General features: G+C 38.3%; 1 protein-coding gene across 7 annotated transcripts in view; it reads left to right on the top strand.

Annotated features, from left to right (window-relative positions):
• The window catches only part of kcnc2 (potassium voltage-gated channel, Shaw-related subfamily, member 2), an 87,261-nt gene extending 66,333 nt beyond the window's left edge, over nucleotides 1-20,928 (top strand). Inside the window, exons 2-5 of one of the 7 annotated variants that reach the window (XM_044021647.1) lie at nucleotides 2,088-3,021; nucleotides 5,608-5,778; nucleotides 7,021-7,082; nucleotides 18,324-20,928. In XM_044021647.1, the coding sequence (XP_043877582.1) occupies nucleotides 2,088-3,021; nucleotides 5,608-5,778; nucleotides 7,021-7,073 (1,158 nt within the window). In that variant the 3' untranslated portion in view covers nucleotides 7,074-7,082; nucleotides 18,324-20,928. Of the gene's footprint in view, nucleotides 1-2,087; nucleotides 3,022-5,607; nucleotides 5,779-7,020; nucleotides 7,083-13,840; nucleotides 13,865-14,075; nucleotides 14,675-16,451 lie in introns of those variants that run through there. The other 6 variants (XM_044021649.1, XM_044021651.1, XM_044021645.1 and 3 more) reach the window with 6 other exon arrangements.
• The last annotated feature ends 1,593 nt before the right edge of the window (nucleotides 20,929-22,521 follow it).

Below are 22,521 nucleotides of genomic sequence, written 5' to 3' on the forward strand. Positions count from 1 at the left end.
TACAAAATCGAGGCAAGGTGTGAAACGGCTTCTTCAGAGCCAGTAGGCACTGTGGGAGGAAGCTACGAGAAAGAGCATGTGTGGAAATCTGCTCCGTCTACTGCTCTGAGAAAAAGCCACGGGTATTTGCAAATTGAGCCTGAGAAGTGGGATGTCAGCTCTGCATCTGACAGGTGGTTTCATTATCACTTTGTGAATATAATCCAAACCAAAACAAGACCCAAAAAAATCTGTGTGTGACTCATTGCCTTCAACCCTGTTAGCATACAGATTCAGATGCTTTCAGGTTGTCAGTCTGTTACTTAAGTCCTGACTTTTCTTTTCACAGAAAGTCTTCATATTTATGCATTTTGCACGTAACAAGGCATTATCAATGTAACATTGCCACTAGACATAAGAGGCCATGTCATGATTATCCTGACCAAAATAAGTACAATTCACAATATAATTGTAATTATAGATTATATTTTAATATAGTATTGTGTTTTCTTTTCTTAGACTATTAAACATTAACAACAGAGACTTCCCTTGGTACTCAACCTTTATTTGGTTTGTAATATTTCTGATAATGTGAACAAATACAGACATTGGTTCATGTTTGCTCACATTTAATAAAATCTTTTGGATACAGAGGAGACAGAAGCTAAAGTTACTTATATTACTAAAATAAAACCCTCATAATTATGTGCTACTACATGCTACTAATGTTACATGAAGCATTATACCTTATTAAAAATGTTACAACATATTACAAAAACATGTTACTAACATACGTCCATTTTAGTGAACATTTTAAAGTTAATAACTATTGTAAAGCCTTGCTGGTTATAACATTAAATAAATTATACAGTGAAATTACAATGTCACTGTCTCCTCTATTACTTTCACTGAAGCTGACAATATACAGTGTAGCCTCAGTTTGCATTTGTTCTTGTATTTGTCAATAGATATGAATAAGGAAGCTTTGAAGAAGACTACTTTGTGTATCTTGAAATAATAATAATTTTAAGATTTACTGATTTACCACAATTTGTTGTAAAATGTAAATATGAGGGTTCTGCCACAACTGAGGACAGTTTACATAGTAACCACCACAGCACTTTGTAACTCTCTTTGGCTGGAAATTGTGAGTACACCCAATCAGGATGTATGGAAGTACCTTCTTTACCTTAGGAGTGATAGTTTGACACAAGAGTCCCAAAGTTAGTGGTTATTGTCTTCAGTGGCACATGCTTTTCTAAAGTGTCAACTGTAATTCATTTACTGACAAGATCTTAACATTCATAAGTGTAACTCCTGACAGCACAGGGTTTCACTGTTAAATGTTTGTGCCTAATATATCTGTATCCAAAAGGTTAGACTTTTTTTTATATGAAATCAAATCACAACATCAGTAACTAACTTGAAAGTGCCAAAAGATAAAAACACAGAATAAATGTTGATAATTTCAAATCAGCTGATGTGCAGGATTTAAAGACAAAAATAAAACTATAAATAAAAACTAGGAACCACACACATTACACCAAGAGTGGGCAGTGTAATAAAACCATTGCTACTGAATAAATAAATAAATAAATAAATAAATAAATAAATAAAGCCTTTGTGTATTAGAGTCCTGCTAATTCCCTACACGACCACACCACTCTCTTCTCCCTATACACAACACCTACAAACAAATATCCTGACTTAATATGATCATACACAATAAGATTTAGATAAAAGACATAAACCAGTTTCTTTATTCAAGAGTGGTTCTGAAGTCTTACATATACTTGGTTAATTTTTAACTCCTACCTGCTTCACTGCAAACATAGCAGCAGTAAATGAAGTCTGAGTGTATTTGCAGTCCCATGCCACATTTCCACCAGGGTCAGTGTGTGTTTACTTGTTGCTACTGCTAATAGATTACTCCTCTCTCTCTGGAGTTCATTCAAATGGATGTGAGTTAATTAAATTTGTCTGAGTTTTCTCATGAGTAAAATAGTTAATTGTTCATGTGAACATTATAGTTTGAATAGGCTGAAATATCAGGGATGTAAGAGAGTAAAATCTGTTTTTCTATTTTTCCCTGTTTTCTTCTCTTGTAGTTTATTGCCTTTGCATCTTTGTTCTTCATCTTGGTCTCCATCACCACCTTCTGCCTGGAGACCCATGAAGCTTTCAACACCATCATCAACAAGACTGAGCTGATGCGGGAAAGCGGCGTGACGGACTCGGGTCCCCAGTACGAGATAGAAACTGACCCTGCTCTCACCTATGTGGAGGGTGTGTGCGTCTTCTGGTTCACCATCGAGTTCCTGGTGCGTGTGACCTTTTGCCCGGTCAAGCTGGAGTTTTTTAAGAGTGTGCTCAACATCATTGACTTCGTGGCTATCCTGCCGTTCTACTTGGAGGTAGGACTGAGTGGCCTTTCTTCAAAGGCTGCCAAGGATGTGCTGGGTTTCCTCAGGGTGGTGCGCTTTGTGCGTATCCTGCGTATCTTCAAGCTAACCCGCCATTTTGTGGGGCTAAGGGTGTTGGGCCACACATTACGCGCTAGCACCAATGAATTCTTGCTGCTCATCATCTTCCTGGCATTGGGAGTGTTAATTTTTGCCACCATGATTTACTATGCCGAAAGGATCGGCGCCAAGCCCAACGACCCCACTGCCACCCTCCACACCAAGTTCAAGAACATCCCCATTGGCTTCTGGTGGGCTGTGGTAACCATGACGACACTGGGATACGGTGACATGTATCCAGAGACCTGGTCAGGCATGGTGGTGGGTGCTTTATGTGCTTTAGCTGGAGTACTGACGATAGCCATGCCAGTGCCGGTTATCGTCAATAACTTTGGGATGTACTACTCCCTGGCCATGGCCAAGCAGAAGCTGCCTAAGAAGAGGAAGAAACACATCCCCCAGGTTGTGCAGGGAGGGTCCCCCTCCTACTGTAAAGCTGATCTCCACACCACCTGCAACAGCACTCAAGGTGACCTGTGCCACGTCAAAGGGAGCAGGGTACTAGAACGCAACCGCTCAGGTAAGACCTTAGACCAAGGCCATATACAGCCAACCTTATTATTAAAATTCATGTAACACAGAAGGTCATTATTTATGAAGTGACAGAGAAGAGAATCTACAAGGAAGGTCTACTGAGATAATAAGAGTTCTCCCAAGACAAAACATGTTTTTCCTTAGATACATAATCACCACAGTGCTCACAAAAGACCGCCCTTTTTCCTTATATCTCTGGATGCCACATTCAGTACATTTCCATGCACAGTTAACATTTAATTGCACTACTGTCATTGTCCAGGTATAGAAACAGTAGAAGATTTATTTATTGAATTATTAGTATTTAACTTTGCTGCATTTTCAGCTTGTTAAAGTCCCTGATGAAAAATATCTCTCCTGACTTTGCCACCCCACAGAAAAATGTGTTACTCACCACCTTACCAAACCACCAACCAAAGTCGCTAAGTGTTTAAGAATGATGGGTTTCAAATTATGTAAAATTCAGCAACCTTCTCTGCTCTGAGACGCTGGTGTCACGTCCACTGGACGAGCTGAACACACTCAGTGGTAAATACGTCTTTTTTTGCACCCACTTGTGCCAGACAAGCTGTGGCAAGTATAAACCAGACTTTGGTATAAGCCATTTTCCAGTTTACCTATTACATCACAGACCAAAACAACTTCAGCGAGCACCAAGTTTTTGTTATGCTGAGCTCCAGTCCTAATCTTTCAAAAATATCTCATCTATTAAGCTTACAGAGCATGAATTCAGTCTCCTCATCAGTCCTAAATGTGTCTGGAATTTCTCCATGTTCATATCCCTGTTGTGTAGGTTCTTCTATTATTTCTTTAAATGCTGTGGATGACTATGAACTATGAAAGATGCAGAGCATATAGGTCCGTTTAGGTCCCGTTGAATGTACTGTACATGCAATCGTAAACTGACTTTGAGAAATTCAGTTAAGTGCAATTTCAGTTGTGCATATACAACAACCATACATATAAAAAAAACGTTTTTAAAGTCCATTTTGTAGGGACGGGTTATATAAACTAGCTTGTGTTGATAAGAATTGCCATTCCCTCTGTCCAAGCCTTCCCCTCCTGCAGCTGTGTATTTGCTTCAACCGTAGGTGGCTGTTTTTTCCCTGTAGGCCTATGTCAGTAATTTACACTGACACATCTGATATTGATGGAAATTAGTCTCGACCTCTGTATACTGGCTTCCTTTGAATTCTAGTGTAGACATTCCTGAGGGGAGGCGTGTGCTCTAGGCTCCTCGCAGTCTGCTTGTTTATTAGGTCTTAGAAACTTACATTTAATAAGTGCAGAATAATTCATGCCTGAAATGCACAAACAGAGTCACTCTGATTTAGATGCCTGTGTGATTTCCTTAGAGGTCATTTAAAATACACAGTATCCAAGGTTATTGTCCCACTCAGTGTCTCCTAGATCTCCTCATTCTGCATGTTTTCTATGTGAAAGGTTCCATGTTGCAAATGCTGTCTGCTGATTTCAGGCATACACGTCGATACAACATCATACTCTATTGTCCCCGGAGCATAATGTGTCTTGGACTCAAGTGCACAGAGATGCTCCCTAAATGGAAGAGTATAGCTTCTGTGGATTTACCCTGGCATTTTTTGTTAATCAGTTGTAATTCATTATTTTTTCTGTAGAACTGTAGAAATGACCAAAAACCTGTTAATTACATTACATGTCATTTAGCAGATGAGTTGGGTAGAGCCAAGTGCTAGAACTGTAAAATGGAAAAGTGCCATAGTGGTCATCAAGACCAGAAAAGTGCTATATAAATACTGAACATTTACAATTTACTATGTATGTATATATATATATATATATATATATATGGGAATGGTTTATGATTTTAAAATAAAGAAATATGTGAAAGAACATTATTTAGATTGACATGACTTCTACATCTATATTTGTGTTAAAAGTTTCAGCCAGTTACAGAGATATACCACTAACTCAATTAGCCACCTAGCTACTAAGATCAGTGTCATTTGTAGCATCAGTGATTAATGACTTACATGACAAGCTGCTGTCTACTCTTGGTTTAAAAGTTGCGTGTAGTTGTTGATGTTTAATTAGCTTCTGTTACATCATACACTGAATATGTTCCATATGAGAGGAGACAATTTGACAGCTTCAGCTGACTAATTAAAAAAGAACATGTATTTTATCTTCATCTCTTTTTTTTTTATTATTCAATTAGCACAATGACAAAACAAGAATAATCTTATCTGTATAACCTTTTCTCTGTGCTGTAAACCTGCACTGTCCTCCAATAATGTCATGACATGTATGGTAACATTGTTATAACTAGTGCTTATTGTGAAACTAGATTTTAAATTATGTGTCTAACATAAAATGTAATGTAAAGTGATTTTAGTGCTTATTAGAGACATTTGAAACTAAACATTTTGGATAATTGTGACATGAGAGCTTCATATATACCATGTCTAGTAAGAACATTCCATACTATGGTTTGTCCTTTTTTCTGCTGAGAAATGTATTACATGATTAAATCAGTTTAGTCAAGGATTCAAAGCCTATGACTGTGTCACCAGGGAAGTTTCCTTCCCCACAGTTCTGTCAGCAGACTGCAGTGGTGGCAGTGACCTGACCATGTCTCCAGAGGAGAGGGTCCCCATGCGAAGGTCCAGCACCAGGGAACAGGACCATCGAAACAGGGGCACATGCTTCCTGCTCGCTGCCAGTGACTACACTTGCCCTGCAGATGGAGGGATACGGAAAACAGGTAACTGGCTGATAAAATGCAACCTTTTTCTAATTTTTTTGAGCATATTTTAGGTCATGGATGAAGTAATTTTCCATTTCATAAATGCTTTGTGTCTATATAAGCCATGCTATATTTTCTATGCCATGCTATACTGTCGTCAGGTCGTGACCTTACATTTTTTTGCCATGTGTGGAAAAGTCTTTGAATAAAGTTATAAATCAGATATAAGCATAAAAGTGTTTCAATAAAATATCTTAAAGAATTACAGGATTTTTCAAATGGGCTCTAGTTAAAAATGTGGGTGTCAATGTAATTAAACAGTACTGACAAAAACCTTTACATTTGGTGCAGTAGATCAGTCCAGCCTGCAGCCACAACAAGGCAACAGTGGCTAATACAAATAACATTCAGCCTAGACTTCATCAGACGGAAACTTTTTCTCTGCTAAACTTATCTCTTTTTTTCTTGTCATCTGAACTATCCAATCTTGTACAAAAATTGCTGGTTTAAGAGATTTATTGATTGATCCATTTCTCTTAACATCGCTTCAGTCAGAAACAAAAAGTCACATTTGAGAGCTGACTCAAGCTAACAAAAGTCACCTGTTGATCACATGGACACTGTCTTTAATCACCTACTGGTGCACACTCTTTTAAGACATACATGCGTGAAAGATGTGGAGAATAAAATGTCTCTAGAAAGAGAGCCGTTTCTAAGTCTCAATAGAAAATGTGCATTATTTTAATTTAGAAAATGACATTCACTCTCAGTACATAGCTATCCAGTAGTGGCACATCCTCACACAACATACATTGTAGCTTTTTTGTTATTATGTGCAGGAGGTTCACATTGTGTGTAGAGAAACATTAGCAAAACATTGCAAAACAAAGACAAAATGTCATTATAATGACATTGTCATGAGACAAAGCTTTGCACCTTCAAAGTGGCCGGGTTGCTGACAAGTGTTCTACGTTATGTTATATTATGTCATCAAAAAATGTCTCAAAGGTCTCATAGCGAGGGCTGGCTGAGATTAGTGCTTCAATTATTAGTTACTTAAGTTATTCTTAGCTAAAGTAGTGTCATTGGTGGGTTTATTGGTCAACAGAGAACCAGGACCAATTGGAAAAGGTTTTGTAAGACTATACATTTAACACACCCACATTTATAAACATAGAGCCCAGGTTGAGAAATTCCAGAATGTCTCTTTAAGTACAAAGCCATTGGTGAAAAACCTCATCAGTTGATCCATATCCTTAGTGACTGGGACACCCACATCTCTGGAAGGGGGGAGGCTGTATGTACAGGCGTAGACAGATCAGGTAATGTACTCTGCTGTCGGGGCACATAGCGCAACTTGTGTGGCAGTTCTGAGGGACAACAGTGTCCATGCAGCTGACTCAGAACTGTTGCTTCCCCTATGATTTATTCATGTTTTCTTGAATAAATTTGTGATGGCGTGCCTCACTTTTCCAGCTATTGCCAGGTTCACTGCTCATTTACAGCTGCCAAATCAGCTGCCCAGTGTATTGGTGCATTCTATTTCTAGTTGGAACTTCTGAGCCTTATACACCCTGAACTCGGATTTCCAAATCGGAACCTCTGAGCAACCTAAACCAACTCTGACATGGGATTCCAAGATTGCTGCCACCACACAAACACTGTATGGTATACAGTGTTACCATAGAACTTCTGTCGTATTTTTGTCACAGAAAATTGGTGGTACACATAGTAGTGTTATAGTTTAACCACAGACATGTTCCTGCCGACTTCTCAATTGGAACACGGTGATGACATCACTCATTTATAGCTTCAGACATCATTTGACTCCCTTTTGTTTACACTGACATGTTGGTGTTCATTTAAAGCATGTTCAGATGCAATATATCACAGAACTTGACAGACTACTTTAACTGACCCGTATGATGAAGAATGAAATTATTACAGCAGCATTCCAACATCCTCAACATTCTGATACATTTTTCCTCATCCTATACTTCAGAAGATGGTTAGACATCATAATAAAAGATGTCTTCCTTCCACTTTTCTCTGGCAGTTCTGATATTCCAACAGATGTTTTCACTTTTTATGAATACAGCCAGTGAAGGGATGAGATCAATTCAAATCAATTTAATTTTATTTATATAGCGCCAAATCAATAACATACATCAAGACACTGTACATATACAACATCATGGAGACCAGAGAAACCCAACAATTCACACAATGAGCAAGCACTAGGTATCAGTGGAGAGAAAAAACTCTTTTTAACAGCAAGAAATCTCTGACAGAACCAAACTCAAAAGGGGTGCAGCAGAAAATTGGGAGAGCAGATACACAACAGTCATATCAAGTTATAAGTTTATACAGGACAGTTTATAGAACTACTAATGCCATTTATATAAGCAGCAGCAGAGATTGTTGATAAAAAAAAAATAATTCTGATATCAATTATATAATAATAATGGTGATGATATGTATGATAATAATAATAGTAGCCTTGAAACTGGATCTGGATCCTGCAACCTGCATGATGAGGAGAGAGAAGGACAGACGGAGAGAGGAAAGGAAGGAAAGACACAAACTAGGGAGAAAAAGAACAACCTGATTTATTTCATCTGGCCTCATATAACTGTGTGTCATCTGCATAACAATGAATGTGTATGTTGTGCTTTCTAATAGTGTTCCCTAAAGGAGACACAAGTTAAAAAGTATAGGCCCAAGTACTGGGCCCTGTGGGGCCCAGTAATTTCTGTTTGTAATGAGGCTTTATCATTAACATTAACACACTGGAATCTATCAGATAAGTACAATTTAAACGAGCAGAGGGCAGCACCTGTGATCCCAAGGGTCTGCTCCAGTCTCTGCAGTAGAATATTATGATCAAATGCAGCACTAAGATCTAACAGGACAAGTAAAGAGACTTGACTATTATCTGAGGCCAAGAGAAGGTTGTTACTTACTTTAACTAGTGCTGTTTCTGTGCTATGATGTAATCTAAAACCTGACTGAAAATCTTCAAACAGGACATTAATGTGCAAATATTCACATAAATGATTGCCCATGGCCTTTTCTAAGATTTTAGAAATGAAGGGAAGATTGGATATAGGTCGGCGTGGCCTGACATATTCCGTGGTATATGTCTGTGGGTTTTAAATGCACAGCTACCTGCCAAAATGGCGTTGTTTTTTTTTTAAACTTGAACTGTTGCATGATGGTATTGTGTGACGTCAGCGACTAGAGCTCTGTCTAGCTGAAGGCACTACTGTTATTATTGGGAACCAGCATAAGACACATAGGTGTGTGCTCAGTACATTTACATGATATTAGAAAATAAAAACATTATGTTCATCTGACTTCAAACAAAACTTTAATGGAAGTAAAGATGTTAGTCTGACTGAGATTGTAGTAAATTAGTTGGACTCAAGTTGACCTGATCCACTGCTGTCGCTATTATTAAGTAGAAATGTATCATATTGTGACTTCAGCGTTAGAAATCCTTTGCTCAAATTTGCTGAAGTGACAAAAACCATAATATGTGTCCATGTGCTAAGCTGGTTCTTGGTGACGGCCCTGCACATGTTGATGTACTGAGCAAAGTGGGAGGTAAAAGGTGTTTACTTCAGACAACCTGAAATATCTCTTTCAGCAAGCGCCATTTGCAGTCGAAATCAACTTTCAAATCTTAATTCTGACTGTGAAGTAGCAGAGACTGATTTTGGCAATATATCAACATTATAATATGGTGCTTAAAAATACAGATGTTAAAAAAACCCGAAAAACTATAAAAAAAAAACGTTATAGAAAATAATGTCTCTATATTAATAGTTTAAGTGGTGTTGAATACACACTTGATTGCAATGTGTATGGGCATTATATCGCTTTCACTCTTGTTGCTATGCACTGTTGGAAAGGTCAAACTCGATAAAGGACTCGACCTTCCTCACACTATGAACCAAGCTAAAGGTCGTCATGAAGTTCATATCTGCTACATTTTCACACAGCCTTGTTTCTATTCCATGTGATTTGTAAGGCAGAGAAGGTCATAAATTAAAACAAATACACAGAGAGGTAAGGTAATGCTGCCTCTAATAGATATTCATTGCAGTAAACATGTTATATCTGTAAAACATTTTCAGTTAGTCTTGTTTTGTGTACAGAAAACAAGGGCTGAAGCATGTTTGTTAGTCCTCAATTTTATCTTAAGCATCTGAAAGTATTGTTGTTGCATTAGTCTCCACTGTAAAGTTCAAGTGTTACGCCTCAGGTAATTGCTTTCTATCAGATTATAACTACCCCTCCAGGTTAAATCGCTTCACTATTTTGTAAATTGAAGATTGTGTTCCTTTGAATGTCAGTTCTCATTTCAGGACAATTTCTGGCATCATTTCAGATTTACTCATGTTCTGTTATGTAGTGCAGGACGACATGACTACGTTAAAATCGCAGGATAAGCATCTGTATATCTGATCTTCATTCTCTAAAGCTGGGTATACAGTATACTTCCCACTGCATAGAGCTCCGGTGGCTGATGTTGCAAAAACCAAAACAATGCAATTTTTGCAGGAAGAGGCGTTGACAATTATACACATATAGGCCCCCTTTGCACCTGCCATTAGAATGTTTTTTTTCTGTGATCAGATAGCAGTCAGACAATGTTTCACCACATGCATTTACACCTGGTGTTAATACGTGTGTATGGTGTCCACATCAAGATATAATTGCTATCCAATCATGGTCAGCACATTAGACTAAAATGTAAAGCGTTGCTGTGTGTTGAGACACACTGTGTAATTTATAAAACTTGTTTAAATTTTAAAAAACATATTATTATTGACAAAGTTATAGGCACGATCATTGTAAGTTAAGTTTCCATTAAGTTTCTTCTTAAATGCCAATTATAGCTTCATTATGAACTCTTAACTTAAATATCTTGTGTATTTGACATGCTTTATTGTAAGATAGATGTATACGTAGTATACATCTATACATATATATATATATATATATATATATATATATATATATATATATATATATATATATATATATATATTCAGTCTGTCAGGTTCTGTGACATATTACTCAATCTCCCTGAACTCTTGAACCTCTCGACTAGCACTGATGCCAGGAAAAAAACTTTTCCTGCCAAGATGGTGGTGTGAGCAAACTGGGACGGTGATGTCTGGAGCTCTATAACACTGATCGGTCTGAGATGTGAAGCTAAAGTTTATGATACTCAAGTCGTGAGTGCAGACATTGTACATGTAAAAATTGTCCCCTTGGCTTGCAGACGGTCTCGGCTACTGAAAATTGTCAATATATTTGTAAGAAAGCACATGAATCAGCAGCAAAAACAAACTAGCACATGACAAGAGATGGTGGAAAATGTCAGTGAGGTTTGCATGCTGTCACCATCACTCAATGGAATCAGGTCGCCAGACTTCTCACCCAGCGTCATGTTGTCATGGTTTCCTGACACTCTTTTTGCCAGTTTGCAAAGGTGGAGAATCAACTTGTGGCACTGCTTTATATGAATGAGAAACTAGTTTTGGCCTACCAACATTGTTATGTCAGAATGTCACCCAGCCGTCTGATGGTTGTTCCTCGCTCTCCCCTGTAAGCTGCACCACAAACAATTCCAGAAGAAGCTGAAAATCAAAGTCTGGTCGAAAACAGGCTAGAATCCCACAGCGTATACCCATTTTATGCCTGATCTGGCTCACAGCAGGTGCTGCACCACTCTTGCTTCTTCAATGTCTGCAGCAAAACTGCTGTGCCTCCGTCTCTGCTGCTTCACTTGGCAGTCACAATTGACGCCACACTGACACTAATGCATAAACCATCAGGTCTTTTCTAGCTGCTGCTACCTGTTGACATACTGTAAACCAGCACTGTCCTCTGTCCTGCCGGCTCAGCTGCCTCTGAAAAAGCACTGCTTTCATTTACATCCTTCCTCCTGGTGAAAAACCAAGTGTGTGGTAATAGGGTCACGTTCTCATTAGCTTTCCCTCGTCAGTGTTTATACCAGCTGATTGGCATGCTGAGCTGGCTGCTTTGGCTTGCTTGTTTATTTTGCACTTGATTTGCCAGCATCTTCACATGCGGCATGTTTAGAAGCTTGAGCTCTTGAAATGTGTGAATCTGTCCAGATTTTCAAAAATATTAATAACTTTTATTCATCATTATCAGTACTTGCAGGCTAAAACCTGGATCTATAGCACACTTACTTGATCCATTGTGTGCTGTCATATGGTGCTACCACACTGAACGCAAAGCAATTTTCTTGCATAATGTTACATGTGACTGGCAACCTGTGCAAGTTGTACCAGCAATTCGAGATAAAAAAAACAATTGGCCTCCTGTCATCGATATCTACTGCTAGAGCTGACCATCAGCCAACAACCAAAAGCAATGAATTAAGTTCATTTATTCAAACCCAGCTGACACGAAGGCGAAAGGTGGGCAGACAGAGAGAGCCAACATACAGAGACAAACAACCAGTGGCACAATCACTCTCACATTCACCTATGGTCAAAGCCAGGTCATGTTTGTAAATGAAAACTGGTTCTCAGACATTTTATCTGGTTTTATCAACCACTGCATGTTTTTGGACTGTGTGAGGAAACCAAAGTAACCAGAGTTTTTGTTTTCAAAATTTACTAGGTTGTCCAACTTCTTTGCTGACTTTCTGGTCTGCCCTGTCCTTCTCCCTTTAATCCCTGTACACACATACACCATCCTTCCTTTGACACCTATTCAATGTTAAAAGAATCTCTAATGGATGACTGACTTTCATGATACCACATCATCCAAATTTTGAATAAAGCTAATGGTGTAAACTTTGTGTTTTCAAGGGGTTTGCAATAATGGATTTGCATCACCAATGCAAAATTTGTATCTGTGTCGTAGTGTTGCCTTTGCATGTAATTTCAGAGCTTGAAAGATTTGAGGTGCGCTCAAAGTGAACACACCTTATATGTGTCCACTTGACTCCATATGACTATAAGTCTCATATTTGTGTGCCTAAATCTGAATGCACAATTTATATAAGCGTTTTGCCATTTATTAGATATATTTGAAGAGTTTAGACAGTTGTTAATGAGAGTAAATGCTAATGATGATGCATGAGATTAATCGCTTCTCTTTTCAACCTTTTTAGTTGAACAATAACAATAATTTAGTAACTAGCTTGCAGACTTAGCTCCTGCAGACTTGCAGTGTAAGGCGGAGCTGCTGTGTAGGTTAAAGCTGACTGGTTATTTAAAGGGGCAGATAAAACATTAAATAGCTGAAAGGGAATTTGTCATACATTGGTCATATTAGGAAATGTATATTTTAATAAATTCATTGCTATGTTGGAATGTAATTACCTATTGAGTCCTTCTGAATAGTGTAAAAAATCCAGCTGAGCCAAATTTACAGCTATTTCACTGCAGCCAATGTGAAATTACTCAGAAAAAACATCTGTTTTATAATTCAAAGATACATAATAAGTAAGTAATACATTATAAGGCTTACTTAAGACTTATTACACAATATGTATTAGTTGCCGTAAGAGATATATTTGATAATAACTGATTGCATACAACTTACATATGTTCACTGTATATTTGATAACATGGTTTCAGATGTGTCATAACCTACACAGGAAAAAATACATGCCTTACTTAAAAGATATTTTAATCTCAAACTAATCATTCAAAAGTCAAGCAATTTTTGAATTTTGAGTGTTAGCAGTTAAAGAAAAAACAACAACACGGTGGTTGTATGACTCCACACAACGGCTGCAGGATATCTAAAGCCAATTTTTCTCACAGATATTTTGATTTGATTTGATTTATTTTGCACAAAAAAAACCATAAAAATATATACAGTGCAGAAAGTCAATTGAACTTATTTGAAGTTTTCTTCTCCACAAAAAGTGTGACTTTAGTTGAATAGATGCATTCCTGACAAGAAAACAATCTATGACATTGAATTTGCTAATTGCATTAAAATTCTGATTTCGATTTTAAAACAATTCCTTGTGCAGCCTTGCTCCACACTCAGCTAGTGAGCTTTTTTTCTTGCTCCACAGCGGCTCCTTTTACAATATTTGCCGGTGAGGAAACATGCTCTGCATGCATTCACCACACAGAATGTTACTGTTGCTCTGTCTCACTACTGTCTCCTGTCTCGGTTCACTCGGCTGGCTCGGACACGGATCGTTTGCTGCCTGCCTGCCTGCCTGCCTGCCTGCCTGTGTGTGTTCATGTCCTGTTCCTGCACAACCACCACCACCACCACCACCTCTATGTCGCCTTCATCTGAAGGCTATGAGAAATCCCGGAGCTTAAACAACATAGCGGGCATGACTGGCATGGCTGGTAACACCCTGAGGTTGTCTCCTGTGACCTCGCCATACGGATCACCCTGCCCGCTGCGGCGCTCTCGCTCCCCCATCCCCTCCATCCTGTGAGATGTCCAGCCTTCAGCCTCTGTAGCCTCAACCACCCCACGCTACGTCCTAACCCCAAAACCGACAACCTCACCTTTGCTGTTCTATCTGAACTCTTCTAGATATTGTGGATAGTGGATAAGTACTTCACCCTGTAGCTAAGACAGTTAATGTTAGTGGCTTGGGCAATCTGAGCAACTCCTCACTTCCCCTCGTCCTTGAAGGTACATGTGCTTAGCTAGAATTCTTATGCTGTGTTTCCGTCATGGTACAGAAAGGTTTCGTTTGGTACAGTACGGTACGGTTCGGAATGGAAAAGCCCTGGGTCAGGCTTGCTTTTCCACTGAGAACAATGCCTTTACGTGGTAGGCAGGATGTGGGCTGTGCCCGATGGCCGTGAAGTGTGACGTCATATCAGTGTGACTTTGAACACAACACAACAGACAATAGTAGAGGACATCCAGCAGCTCAGTTTGTGGCTGTTTGTCTCAACAAGACATCAAGCTTTGTATGAGAATAGACTGCGGGTGAAAAACTGGTGGAACCCTGACTGTACAAAAAAATACATACCATACTGTACCAAATCGAACCATTCCACTCAGTGGAAACATGGCTTTTGAAGTTAGGTCCCTTTTAGATATTGAGACTTCATACTTGCAATAAAAGAGCTTTTGACTGGTGGCTTCAGAAGTAGCAGCCATAACATTTAATAATCAGGGATATTAGATGTTGCTATATTTAGATACCATTAAAAAAAGGATGTGCTTCCAAGAAAAAAAAGTAAAGAGAGAGAGATGTCACTTAATTTAAACCTCTTACAACTGTGACTTTGTTTTGCTACGTTATGTAATGTGATGGAGAGCAGAGGGGATGGCTTTCAGGATGGATGATTTGTCTGTCAGGAATTGTTTTTGACTCTCACAAGCACACATGTACAGTCTGTCACTCCTCACCTGCTGCTGGGCCCACTCATGTTCATGTCACCACCATCTGTCTGCCAGCAGTGTTGCAAGGGACAAAGGGACGCTTCAGACAGAGGAGAAATTAAAGCTATGTAAAAAAAAACAAAAAAAAAAACAATATACATACACACATATATATATATGTATACAGTATACACTGCCTGACCAGAAACAGTCACATACTCTAATCCTACAGGCTAAACCAAATACTATATATGTATATATTTATATATATAGTTAGCTAGATATAGATAGTTATATATCTATATATACAAATACAAAACTAAATGTTTACATTTGTATGTGACACAGTTTCTTTAAATTATTCACCATTTCCAGTTAATTCCCATTTATTCCCACAATTCCCTTGGAAAGTTTCCAATTTAGAAAATTTCCAAACTGAAGTTCCTATGGGATGTTTCTGAAAAAAATGTCCCAATCATTTTCAAACCCTTTTCAAGCATAGTGGAGACATTGACAAATGTTCAGAAATTGCTATTTAATGAGCGAATGAGCACATAAAAATCAAAATCTGTAGCCTGGACGATTTTCCAGAGCTCCCCGTCCATGTCTCAATGTAGACTTTCTAGGTAGCTTGTGTGCTATTCAGGGGAGCTGAATACTCTCCTTTAATTCAAATCATGCTTGTGCCCAAAAACTGAGACCAGCTGACTAAATCTAAATATACTCATTTACCAGGTTTTTCAGGCATATTCCAGCTCAAATGTTGCAGAAATGGATTCAGGAGCATGAGTCATCATTGTCACTCATGGATTGGCCACCACCGAGTTCAGATTTTAACCAAATTAATAATCTTTGGCAGGGTCTCTCAATCCTGGTCCTGGGGACACACTGCTCTGCATGTTAGTGATGTTTTCTCTGTTCCACACACTTAATTCAAATGAATGGATCCTTATCAGGCCTTTGCAGTTCTTTGCAATTCAAGTGTGTGACTTTTTATTCAGGCAGTGTATAAACTGTAGATCTATCACTTTACAAAAATGATGTTTAAAAGAATGTGTGTCTGAAGAAGTATTTTTTTAATTTAATATTATTATGTTGGGATCTGGGGATACACTCAACTTGTACTGCGTCTCATTTTGACATTGGCTTCACAAATAATCCCCTTGACGAAAAGCAGAGAAGTGTAGGAGGTCATTCACTTCTCTCTGCATGTGGGTTTCCACTCATCTCCTGATGTTTCCCATTAACCTTCTCGCTCCCCTCAGTTTTAGTCTTCTTTTTCTCTGTGCCACCAAAGTTGTTGTATCTCTGGTTGTTTACTCACAGATAACTGCAAAGAGGTTGTCTTTACTGGTTTCACACAAGCAGAGAGCAGTGTTTTATCTGGTGGACAGGTAACTTTCTGAGGAGGTGTGGGTGTCAGACTTCAGTTTAGAACCCCTCTGTCCTTCTTTGTCGTGTATTATAATTTGTTTGTGTGTGTGTGTGCACAAAAAAGTGGGGTTATTTAATAATCGTGAGAGATGTCTACAAATTCACAGTCCTGGTGACACCATTTCACTTAAGGATTTGCACATGAATAACATTTGTCTGTCCAGTCAATGTAGCTGAAGAGTCAATCGAAATCTCAAGTTGAAATAATGGGATTAGCAAATTGTAAATTTACGATACATGATATGTAGCATTTCTGACCCCATAGTTTATACTTTGGTTTTAGCCATTTAATTAATGGTAATTCATACATTTACGTTGTCCTTGCATTAGAGAGGGTTCACACAGGTCCTTGAAATCCTTGAAAGTTTACTACTAGCAGTGTTGTGGGCACTGTACTCTGTCTAACTCTGCCGATGACGTGAGAATTCATGCAGCGCAATGAGCAAGTAATGTTAAGCAAGTGAGAGCAAAGTATGTGATGCCTGGGAAATGCAAATTCCAAGACCTCTGCCTCACCATAGAAAATCTCAAAGACTGGCTCGACCAAGATCCCAAGGACAATCTCTTGGCCAGATGCAGATCTGCAAATCAATGAAAGTGGGTGCCATGGGCAAAGAGGTTCTTACAAGTTGCCCTGGCATCTTGAGCTGTGTCAGCAGCATTTGGTCCTTGAATTTCAGGGAATTGGCCGTGGAAAGTCCGTTAACGAAAGAAAGAAATGTTAACCGAGGTGTGGGAACCCTAATTAATGAATGAATATGAAGGAGTTCATGTTTTAAATCTATTACAACGTGATTGTTGAACTAAAGCTCTACTTTGGAAAAATGATCATGAATCATATTGCAATTTTGATAGCAAAGTCTTTACCCCAAATCATTCTGCCCTAATTAGAATTCCACTACGTGATAATGAGGTTAGTTGAATTTTCAATCAGATCCAAACAATCCAAGTATTTCATTTCTATTTATTTAAGTAAAATGATCGAGCACCAGTTAAATCCACCTGTCTCTTCTCATGGATTTATTTGCTTTATGTGAAAAGTATGAAAAGTGAAGGTATGTCAAAATTCACATCCAAATGAACAAAACTGTGTGTGTAGTTGTAATCGGGGGTCAAATTAAATTTGAGCTGGGAATTTACAAATATTTTTCAAATGAAAGACATACATAAACAGTTTCACTTTCTCCTCTAAGGAACGATTAGCTCACACCAAACTCACAAACCTGAATTCTCTACGATTCTCTACTGTCAGTAATCCTCTCATTAGCTGCCTTTTTGTTTGGTTTTGCTGGAAGGCTGCATCATTTATTATTGATGAGATTATTTTCCATAGCGGGCATAAACTGGCCTCTGTGCAGCAGCAGGTGTAGAGAAGCAGACATAACCATGCAGTGATGAGCCTCGCCCATCCCTAAAGTATGTCTATACCAGAGGAAGAGGGTTGCATAGCAACTGGCTCACAGCTAGGTGCTTCTTACACATAGCTGGGCAAAAACTCAAAACAATTAAACAAAGAACAGTTTGTGCAGACAGTTCTCTTTGTCTGGCGAGCAAATTATTGAATCACCCCACTTATAGCACGGTTTTTATCATTCTGGATATTCACTCTGGGAGCAGCATAGATCTCTGCTGTGCTCTCACTTTTGTGTTTAATATAGAGATTGTGTGCATGGCAACGATGCTCAGCAGAGACAGACAATGCATTTCTGATATTTAGAGATGTGTTTATATTTTATTTAGACAATTCATTTCCTATTTGAAAGATGGTGGGATAAGACTGTCATCAGTGTGAGGACCTGTTGCGGTGGGAGGAGCAACATTTGGAGCAGCGTGGCCACTGCTCCAGGACAATACAGATGAGGGCGCGTGTACAAACCACTGACTGATGGCCGCCTGGTTCACAGCTCCGCGATCAGGAAAGCTAAAGAACCATGGGAAGCACTTACCTTCTCCTGAGCTGTTTTCCCAATCTGAGAAAATGGAATTCAAACTGGGACACGTCCATAAAAGAGACTATGTACTGTATATTTCTGCTGTAAATAAAAGGAACAAAACAGCACATCTGGGCCATGTGGCTCCATGTATACACATATGTCTTTTGATGGTGTGTCAGGTAACACGGTGGTCAGTTGACACTCAGTGTCAGTCACTTTTTCTTGCTGTGGTATCCCTCCTCGCAATAAGTGTATTAAGATGTATCAGTTGAGGCACTTTGTGTTCTAAAAATGGGGTGTATTCATATTTTAACTTCTACATACAGTATATACAGTATAGAGAGACAAACAAACGTGCTAAGTTGAATAAATGTGACATTTATTGTCATCTTTGCTTTGGTTTCCCTCAGTAATTTTCTGTAGGATAATCGCTCTGCTGTGTGTGTGTGTCCTAAAACTCCAGGGTAAGGTTACGTTCAGATTACCAGCGACATTTTTCTAATCCTATTCTATTCCAATACACTACAGATCAGATTTGGCAGTTCACATTCAGAACTCTCCAGAAATCAAGTTTTCAATGGTTATTACTTATTAATTACTTCAGACTGGGGCACTTCTCGGCTGTTTATTTTGAACTCAAATGGGAGTGAGTTGAGTTTGAAATTTTGCCACCAATTTCCAGCATATATCTGCATTTTGGATCAAAATGACAGCCCAAATAACTACTGACTTTAAATGTGAGTGACATATGCATACACTAGCTATGTTTAGATCTTCATCACAAAATTTGGTCTGATTAGAATTTACAATTTGCAAAAATTGGACGCAAAATGAAATGATCTGATTGTGGTGTGTGTACACTATTTGAGATGTGCAGTGTTGTCTAATTCTCCAAAAGTAGAAGTAGAAGAAGAAGCTTCACCTCCACTTTTCATCTCGTCTGTGACTTTCCTGTCCATTATTCTTTTTTGAAAATACAGCAGTAACAAAAACAGAAACACTTCATGTTTATGTGGATCAGAAACGTGATAGCACCAAACCAGGAAGTCATGACGATCGGTACATCCCAGCCCTCTCGTTCGGAATTTAAATTGTTTCCGAATGGGCTGTATGGGATCTGAGTTTTCGGATTGTGTGTTTACATGACTTTTGTTCCGATTACTTGTGTCCATGTACACTGTAGTTCGTGATACTCTTTTGCATGTGTCGTTGAAAAAGCAGCAAAAATCATATTTATAAGACCACTCAATACCAAAAACAATTGAATGCTGCTATCACAGTGAATTTATGGGTCCTCGACAAGACAACACTCTTCTATATTACTGTCATTATTGCCACTGCAGGTCAATATGCTGGGACCACATACTGAAGTGACACAAATCTGATTTGAAAATTGGAATTGATGATTGAATTTCTGGAGATAAAAAAATGAAATCAGATTTGAGTAATGTGAACGTAGCCTCAGATCTGCAGACTGCGGACTTGATGCTGTTACTCCTCCAGTTATTAATCAGCACAAACCTGATCAAGACACCAGATGTATTTTCTGTTGTAGAAGTCTCTCCCCTCATTTGCTGCAGATCTGTTTTGGGTTTTTTTGACAAAAAACATTTTTCATACCAGATGATTCCTCATATATCCTGGTGGCTAAAAAACAAACAAAATGCATGACTTGATTTGTCCAAACATTTCCGTTTGTGGGGGTTGGAGCAAAAGTGTAGCACAACTTGCCCTGAGTTTCAGGCGGAACTTCTAGAATGGCCACATCTGCACCGTAGCAATCCCACGAAGCCAAACAATCAGATCGGATTTCTTGCAATAAGCACCTGAAAAATAAGAAGCACCGATGCACACTGTGATTTTAGCAGCCTGTCAAAAAAATAGAGCGAGCGAAGCTGTGACAGTTGATAGAAGGAACTGGCAGGTGCTCGCTGTGTCACCCTGTACCCACAATCCTCCTCGTATAGTAAACACGCTGCTTCACTCTTTGAGCTGACAAAGGATCACTTACCGTTCTCTGTGTACTTTTAGGATGACATTGTAACTTGGAGAACAATGAAAAAAAAGGTGTTTATTTTTTTTAAATCCAGAAGATGTATTTTTGTGTCTTACTGTTGCTCTTACCTGTGAAAGTCATGGTAGTCTGATGCTGTGCTTCTCCATCGTGCCTCAAACTGTCAGGCTTTCGAATCCCACACGTCATGTTTTGTATGTTTTTGTTGTGAGGAAAAAAAAAAATCCAGTTTGAAGTCTGTATTCGTGGAGCCTTTTGTTGGCATTCTAAAGTGCATGCGGAAAAAAAAACATGTGTCCAATTGTAAAAAAAAAAGAGAAAAAAAAAGGACACACTGTAAGTTACAGTCAATACAATGTGTATAGAGTGAAGGTAAATGATATGTGAGGGATTCACATAAACTATTTATCTTTTAAATGATTGTTTGTCTCTTCGTTTTTCTTCTTCTCTGCGAGAAATAACCTGAAAGTAAGACATCAGTCACTGCAACGGTGTGACTCCAGTCCCAGAAAGACATGTAACAAAGCCAAGAAAAGTGCCTGAAAGCTCCAAATTAAGTGAGTAAATTGACATTACATTAAACGGATAGTTTTTGGAAGTGTGGTTGTATGAGGTACAGCACCCCTAGTGTCTAGAACCAGCAAAAGACAGACGCTCTCACTCAGAACATTTATATATATATTTTTTGAAATAAACTTATCAAATTATTGTGTCAGTCTGACTACAACTGGACTTGACAAATTCATACTAACTAAATCGCATTTCTTAAAGTTGGACTAATGTGGTTGCGAGTTAAATTAGTCTTGCATGTACAATTAACCCTAATCCGAGCTTTGACCCCAAAAAGAAGCCACTACACTGAAGATGAAGAAGAAGAGAAAGGAAGATAAAGTATGACACTCAACATACTAACATCTAGCTCCCAGCTAAAGTTACACCACCGCCTTCTGTGACGAAGAGGAAGAGATCTTGTACCTCAATGGGACGTTTAATTATTTTGATTTGAACTTCCGTTATCCTATATTGCATTTTTCCATTTGTGTATAGAGTAAACCAATGATTTTACATCACAGCACAAAGCAATTGTTGATCCACTGTTACCTCCACCAGTAAGTTCAAATGTGTTATTGTGTGACTTTGATGTTTGACGTCCTTTGTTCTGCTGGGCTAAAACTCCATAGTCCATTGAGTCCTCTTTGACTTTTTCTTTTGTTTTGTAAACCTTTATTACAGCAAGATGCAGAATGGGCTTGGTGGAGCCTGGATAGTTGTAAACCAAACACAAATGCAAAAAAGAATAAATAAAATAAACAATACAAAAGACGCTTTTTATCATTTAATATTCACAAGGATAGTAATTTCGGCTCATTCTTCATATTATTTAAACAGGGTTTATTTGTACAATTGTGAATTCTATTTTTTCAAGGTTAATCTTATTTAACATTGTCAAACCTGTGTTTGTTCTGCTTACTTTATGTCCAAAATGATCTGCTGTGAATAATTACTAATTATAGTTGTATGCCTTGGTTGAATAGTTGACTTACATCTATTGTATTGTTGCTTAACTATTGTTGTATAAATAGTGGTTTATTTTGTTGTGTTTTTGTAAGTTTTTGTTTTGTTTTTGTTCAGGTGAAGGTTATAGATCGAGAACGTTTGAGGTAATCATTTCAAATGTAGCAGAGATTTTTACTGAACGTTGGTGTGGAAAGTGTGGGGGTCAAGGTCACGTCATGTTTTTTTCAATGTGAAAGCGATATCTCAATTTCAAATCAAATTTCGAAAAGAAAAACAAATTTACAACGCAAGTAAGTTAATGGAAAATCAAATTTTCAATCATTGGTTTTCTCCATTACTAAATGAAATGAAATGCGTGCTGAGACCTGTGGAGTCCTGCTCCTGCTCCTGCTCTGATTTACATCACTGCTTCTGTTTTTTTAATCTGAAATATTCAACCTTCTCATCCTGCAGGGAAACACAGACGCACAAATCCCACTGAGATGTTTTGATTTG

Source organism: Solea senegalensis, linkage group LG3 (genome assembly GCF_019176455.1).
Source record: "Solea senegalensis isolate Sse05_10M linkage group LG3, IFAPA_SoseM_1, whole genome shotgun sequence".
Taxonomy (NCBI): domain Eukaryota; kingdom Metazoa; phylum Chordata; class Actinopteri; order Pleuronectiformes; family Soleidae; genus Solea; species Solea senegalensis.